The sequence below is a fragment of the Rattus norvegicus genome, chromosome 12, assembly GCF_036323735.1.
Source record: "Rattus norvegicus strain BN/NHsdMcwi chromosome 12, GRCr8, whole genome shotgun sequence".
NCBI lineage: Eukaryota > Metazoa > Chordata > Mammalia > Rodentia > Muridae > Rattus > Rattus norvegicus.
The window spans coordinates 14,641,169-14,647,903 of record NC_086030.1 but is presented as its reverse complement, the minus strand read 5'-3'; the positions used below and the strand labels follow the sequence as shown (position 1 = coordinate 14,647,903).

General features: G+C 44.3%; 2 protein-coding genes and 1 non-coding gene across 3 annotated transcripts in view; 2 read left to right on the top strand and 1 right to left on the bottom strand.

Annotated features, from left to right (window-relative positions):
• The first annotated feature begins 242 nt into the window (after positions 1-242).
• Positions 243-6,735, top strand: part of Hint1l2 (histidine triad nucleotide binding protein 1 like 2) — an 865,401-nt gene continuing 858,908 nt past the window's right edge. The window contains exon 1 of the mRNA XM_039089889.2: positions 243-725. The gene's annotated coding sequence lies outside the window, so the exon portion shown is untranslated. The remainder of the gene's footprint in view (positions 726-6,735) is intronic.
• On the top strand, positions 269-698 carry Rps15al1 (ribosomal protein S15A-like 1). The gene has a single exon (XM_039089851.2). The coding sequence runs from the start codon at positions 269-271 to the stop codon at positions 650-652; it is 384 nt and encodes a 127-aa protein (XP_038945779.1). The 3' UTR covers positions 653-698.
• Positions 3,130-3,210, bottom strand: Trnap-agg80 (transfer RNA proline (anticodon AGG) 80). Its single transcript has one exon. It is a non-coding gene; the product is annotated as a tRNA-Pro (tRNA).

The window sequence follows — 6,735 nt, the reverse complement described above, 5'->3', positions numbered from 1 at the left end:
AACAAGTAGTTGGACTGTATGCTGCTGTCGGTAATAAGTCTCAGTAGACCCCGAATGTCACCTCGCCGAGATCAGCTGGGAAAATGACTACCTTCCTCACAACCAAAACAGTCCCGCTGGCCCTCTGCCCTGGACCTTTGGCATTCTGGACTAGTTCTGTTCTCTCTTGTGGCCAAGTGTAACTCGTGTACGATAAACCCTCTTGCTGTCGGCTGAAGAAAAAAAAAAGAGTTCGATTCTCATTCTGCCATCTTCTCTCACCGTCACCATGGTGCGAATGAATGTTCTGGCAGATGCTCTAAAGAGCATCAACAAAGCAGACAAACGCCAGGTCCTCATCAGGCCGTGTTCCAAAGTCATCGTTCGGTTCCTAACTGTGATGATGAAGCATGGCTACATTGGTGAATTCGAGATCACTGATGATTACGGAGCTGGGAAGATCATTGTGAACATCACAGGAAGGCTGAACAAGTGTGGAGTTATAAGCCCTAGATTTGATGTTCAACTCAAAGACCTAGAGGAATGGCAGAACAATCTGCTCCCATCACGGCAATTTGGTTTCTTTGTGCTGACAACCTCAGCTGGCATCATGGACCGTGAAGAGGCAAGACAAAAATATACAGGAGGGAAAATCCTGCGATTCTTTTTTTAAATGTAAAGCATAAATAAAAAGCCTCTGTGGACTGTGAAAAAAAAAAGAGTTCAAACTAGATTGGGAGCCAGGTGTGGTGATACACACCTTTAATCCTTGGGAGGCAGAGGCAAGTAGATCTCTGTGAGTTAGAGGCCACACTGGTCCACATAGTGAGACCCTGTCTCAGAAAAAGTACACACACACACACACACACACACACACACACACACACACAATATTCCCACTATCCTGTGAACAACATGTATGATAAAGTATGATAAGGGTGGTGGTGGCACATGCCTTTAATTCCAGGAGACAGAGGCAGGCATCCTGGTCTCCAGAACAAGTTCCAGGACAGCACAAATTCTAGGACAGCCAAAGCTGTTATACAGAGAAAGTATGTCTAAGTCTAAACTCTAAAACAACAAGAAAAAAACCAAAGTAAACAATATAATATATACCAAAGATAAAACAGTACATACGTGATAGAACAATTATAGTCTAGTCACCAAGGAAGGGACAGACAATTCTTCCATCCAAATATGCAAGATAGCTGTTTAAAGATGAGATAGAGTTAATTAGGCAGTGAGACCTACGGGGCCAAGTGGTGGTGCACGCCTTTAATCCCTGCACTCCAGAGGCAGAGGCAGGCGGATCTCTAAGTTCCAGGTGAGCCTGGTCTACAGAATGAGTTCCAAGACAGCCAGGGCTACACAGAGAAACCCTGTCTTGAAAAACCACAAAAGAAAAGAAAGTGCAAACCAGCCCCATATGTGAAGCTTCTTTACCTCACTTGAGATAAACCTTGATATTTAGCCCAGGCTAGTCCCAAATTCCAGGATTCTGAGTAGCTGACGCCACAGCAGCAGAATACCACGTCTGACTTTCTGGTTCCAGGAAGGTAAGAGTCAAAGCAGGAATTTTAATAGCAGCTCAGGAGCACAAAGGCAAGAGTTGGAGTCCCGGAGCCACCAAGAGTCTTGTAACTCCTAATTTAGATTTCTTTTTGCTGGTGCTAGGAATGGACCCTGAGCTCTATACATCCCAGGAAAGTGCTATACCTGTGAGCCACACCTCCGTCCCTCACTGAGGAATTCCAGGGAGATCCCCAACCACTGAGATATACCTTTGAACACCTTTGAACAATCTTCATGCCTCAGAATTATAGGCAAGAGCCATTGGATCCAGTCAGCCTTCAACTGTTTGGATATGGGGCCAATACAATCCGAGTAGGCAATCAGTTTATTTTAGCATATCAGTTTAAATAGCAATCTAATTTGAGCCATGCTCACAGAAGCAGAACAAGGTTTGACAAAATATCTAGGCACCCTGTAACCTAGTCAAGCTCACACCCAATATCTCTCTGTGGCAAAATAAGAAGCACCACCTGAGCATGCCCAGTTTGAAGCTAAGCTGGTTGGGGCTTGGTCGACACTTAGATGGGAGAAATGCAGATAGCGCCCATCTCACAATAGTTCAACTTGTGATTTTTCAATTTTATGATGGTGTGGAAACAATACAAATTTAGTAGAAACCACTCATCTGTTCCTGAATTTTGCATATCCCCAAGGTTAATAATATGAATTTGGGGTTCTTCTCATGACAATGGCCAGGGAAATGAGCTGCGGTTTCCAGAGAGCCACAGGATCACAAAAGGAAGTCAAATATTATATAGAGCACTGGCCTGCTAAGCTAGCAAAGTTGGTATGTTAGGTGTTATGGTGGATAGTTGTTATTGTGAGGTCCAAATTGAACCTCTTCCAGGACTTCTTGAATGAGACTCACAGAGGCAGTGATCGATGCAAAAGCAAGAGGAGTTTAATCATTCCAACATGTCGGGGTCCTCCCACTTCAAGGGGAGACGACCCTGAGCAGACTCTAACAGTTATATTCCTTGCAAACAATTGGGGCAGAATTCAAACAATTGGGGCAGAATTCAAACAATTGGGGCAGAATTCAAACAATGGTAACTAGGCAGGGAACTATCGGTGGGGCAAATCGACCTTCAAACTGACTTGTGGTCAGTGAATTGTTCTGGATTTTGCAAGTGGAGGGGACGGTTGGGAGTCACAGGTGGCTTTCTTTGACAGTTTGGCTTGTAGTTGCTCCAGGAACTAAACTAGCCCTACCCTCCCTGGAAGGGAGGGGTTTTTGTGCTTGGAGGATTGTGGTGGAATTTTCCCACTGGCCTTAGATTGACCCCCAACTCTGGGGCTCTTTCAATTATCAGTTTACTAAAATTTAATAATTACTTGAGAAGAGAGTCTTAGTGGAAGAATTTTCTAGGTCATGACTTATAGGCCTGACTGTGAGGGATTGTCTTGATTGTTAATTGATATAGGAAGACCTGGACCCTTGAGGGCAGCTCTATTCCCTAGGCAGAGGAACCTGAACAGTATAAGAGAGAAGCGAGCAGAAGATTCAGACACTATTTTCTCTGCTCTTGAAGTGGATATGATGCTTTGAATTCTTTTTTTTTTTTTTTTGGTTCTTTTTTTCGGAGCTGGGGATCGAACCCAGGGCCTTGTGCTTCCTAGGCAAGCGCTCTACCACTGAGCTAAATCCCCAACCCCGATGCTTTGAATTCTTACTTGGCTCTCCCAGAGTAATGAAGCTGTAAGTGTAAACGAAATAATCCCTTTTCCCCCTAAATTGCTTTTGGTCATGCTGTTTTACCACAGAAACAGATAAGTAAAGTTAGTTTGTAGAAGGAAGCACCCATGTTTGAAAGTTCTATCTAATTGAGGGGCAGACAAAGTGATGAATCAGAGAAAGATTTGACAGAATAGGATATGCCCAACTCTCATGAGAAAACAGAGGAAAGAGACATGACTTAAGAGACAGCAGTGCCCTCTTAAGAGAGGGCAGTTTTTACCGGGACAGTAATGGAGAGACAGGTTGCAGAGAGAGAAGAAGCTAGACATGGATGAAGACAAAATGAGCCAGAGAATGAGGAGACAGAAGATCAGAACATATTGCCAAAGTTAGTAAGTGGCCAAGCAAAGCAATTCAGCCAGAGGCCAAGAGAAAAGCCAGGTAGAGTCAGTCAACCTGGAGAGGAGTTTGAGCCAGAACAGCTGAGTTGAACCAGCCAGCCAGAGTTCAGAAAAAGCTGCTTATTCAGCAGTAAGTCTCAGAGGCTGAAAAGCTTCTAGGCCTAGATAAGATTGTATGGAGGCTAGAAGCTTCCAGGACTAGGTCTAGGTTAGCAGACGGAAGCAGTACACCTCTGAGATGACAATTACCTCAGGCAAATAAAATAAAAGTTACTTCTACAATTACAGGTTTTTGTGAGCTATTTGACATGGGTGTTGGGAACTAACTCAGGTACTCTAGTAGATCAATACATCTCTTAACTGTTGGGAGTGATGCCCTTGAAGCCCTCCATTATTGATGTTATTATTATGGTTAACGTTAAGAATGACTGGGTTCAGGGTTGGGGATTTAGCTCAGTGGTAGAGCGCTTGCCTAGCAAGCTCAAGGCCCTGGGTTCGGTCCCCAGCTCCGAAAAAAATAAAAAAGACAAAAAAAAAAAAAAAAAGAAAAAAGAAAAAAGAAAAAGAATGACTGGGTTCATGGAAAATCCCCAGCCAGCTGCAGAAGACTAATACAAATCTGGTGGTCAGGATGATATGATAAAGCTCTGACCTTGCTGAGAAATACATCTGATGTCAAGATGCCCAATGTGATGACCTGTAACCTTTCTGAAAAACCAACATCCTGCTAATAGATATGACAAACCTGTGACCTTTCTGACATCCTGTCAACATCAGTCGATTCCCTGACCACACGAATACTGTGTCCTTGGCCTGTGCAAATGTTTCTTACTTCCCCCTCCCTCTGTTACACCTGTTATGGTATAAATTCAGCCTTGGGGAAAAATAAAATTGTTGCCTTGATCAGACTCTTATCTTGGTGTCCTTCTTCGTGTCTCTTGTCCCCCATTCTCTTCCAGGTACCCTCAGCCCACCTTGTTGACACTTAACCACTAGGCCATCTTTCTGGTCCCAGCATTCTGCATTTCTAAGTGTCAGTGCTTTAAGTGGGGTGCTGAATATCCCCCAAAGGCCCGTGTATAGAAGGCTTGGTCCCTAAGGTAGCACAACTGCAAGGTTGTGCTACCCTCGGGAGTCAGAACCTAGTGAGAGCTTGCCCCATCGGGTCACAAACTCCGAAGAGCATCGTGGTACCCTGCTCTCTTCTACCTTTTTATGTTTGCTCCCCAGCCTTTGAGGCAAGCATTTTGCTTTGCCACATGCTCCATGTCACGTCCGCCACAGACCCAAAGCGATGGGTCTGCCCAATCTCATATGACGTGCATGCAAATGATGTATGTGTATACAGTGTGCCTGTGTGTACGCACATTCGTGTGTGAGAATGTTGGTACACAGGTACTACGGTAAGCTTTTGGAGGTCAGAGGTCAACCTTGGATGTCAGTCCTTGTCTTACACCTCGTAGGGTCTCCTGTTCGTACCTGTGTGCACCAGGCTAGCTGGCCTGTGGGCTTCCTAGGATTTAACCGTGTCCCTCGCCCGTCGAGCCACAGACACAGTAGATATATAGATATGGGCTGCTGTGTCAGCTTCGTGTGGATTCTGGGGATCTGAAGTCCAGTCGTCACAGGTGTATGACAAGTGATTTTCTTTTCTTTTTTTTTTTTCTTTTTTCTTTTTTCTTTTTTTTTTTCTTTTTTCTTTTTCTTTTTCTTTTTTTTTTTTTTGGAGCTGGGGACCGAACCCAGGGCCTTGCACTTCCCAAGCAAGCGCTCTACCGCTGAGCTAAATCCCCAACCCCGACAAGTGATTTTCATATTAGCCATCTCTCCAGCCCAAACTTTTCCCTTTATAAGTTAATGATCTCAAGTACTTTGTAAAAGCTACGAGAGGCCAGTGCACCATCTACCCTGATGACTAATAATTTACAGGCAGACTTCTCCTTTTGGCTACTAAGTCAGCGCTGTTGCAGAAGTCTAAAAAGCAAGCACTGAATAACTCAATACTTACTCTCTTTGGGTCCACCGATTATACCAGGCCACGATGGTCTATTGGGAGAGACCAGAGCAGGACGCTTATTCTTGCTTCCCTACCTTATATCAAGAACTTCACGTCTCAAAACACTTCCGCAGTTTCTGCTGTTGTAGAATAAGGCTGCTTGACTTAGAGAGAGTTGTGGAGACCTGAGAACTCAATGGCCTCAATTGCCCCCCATGAAACATGAAAGCTGTGGGCTTTATTTAGGCTGATGTGCTAAACACTGACGCAAAGGATGGAAAACGCTGGCTGCAGTGCTGTGCAGCTTTATCCCCAGCACTTGGAAGGCAGAATCAGGTGGATCTCTGGGAGTTCTGGGCCAGCCTGGGCTACATTGAAAGTTCCAGACTAGACAGGCAAACTCAATGAGATTTTGTCTCAAAGGGGAAAAAAAAATCACGTTATCTACTAAATGGTTCTTATTTTATGGGTGCTGTTTTGTTTTGCCAACTTGACTGGATTTAGAATCACCTAGCAGACATATCTGGGCATGTCTGAATGTGGAGACACCATCCCGTAGTCGGGGTTCTAAACACTATTTTCTTGTTGCTTTCTTTCCAGCTGTGGGCTGGGTGCAGGGCATATGCCTGTAACCAGCAGCCTCCAGTCTGCCATGTCTTCCCTGGAGTGAGGGACTGCATCCCTTCAAACCAGAAGCCAAAATAAACCCTTCCTTCCCTATGTGGGTTTTGCATGGATTTTTCTCATAACCAAGATAAAGTAACAAACCAACATGGCTAATCTTCGTCATTTACTGTAGACAGTATATTTAAGTATATTTTCATCTATCCAGACTAAACTTCTTGAAAAAAGAAACTGTCTTTTGGGGGCTGGGGATTTAGCTCAGTGGTAGAGCGCTTACCTAGGAAGCGCAAAGCCCTGGGTTCGGTCCCCAGCTCAAAAAAAAAAAAAAAAAAAAAAAAGAAACTGTCTTTTGTAAAGCATTGTAGTCTAAGTAAAACACTGCTGAGCTTTTCCTTGTTTGTTTTTGGCTCTGGGTACCAATTGTATACACGCAGGAAACGGCTCGCTTAACCTACAACCGTAAGGAACCCTTGCTTTCTCTGAAT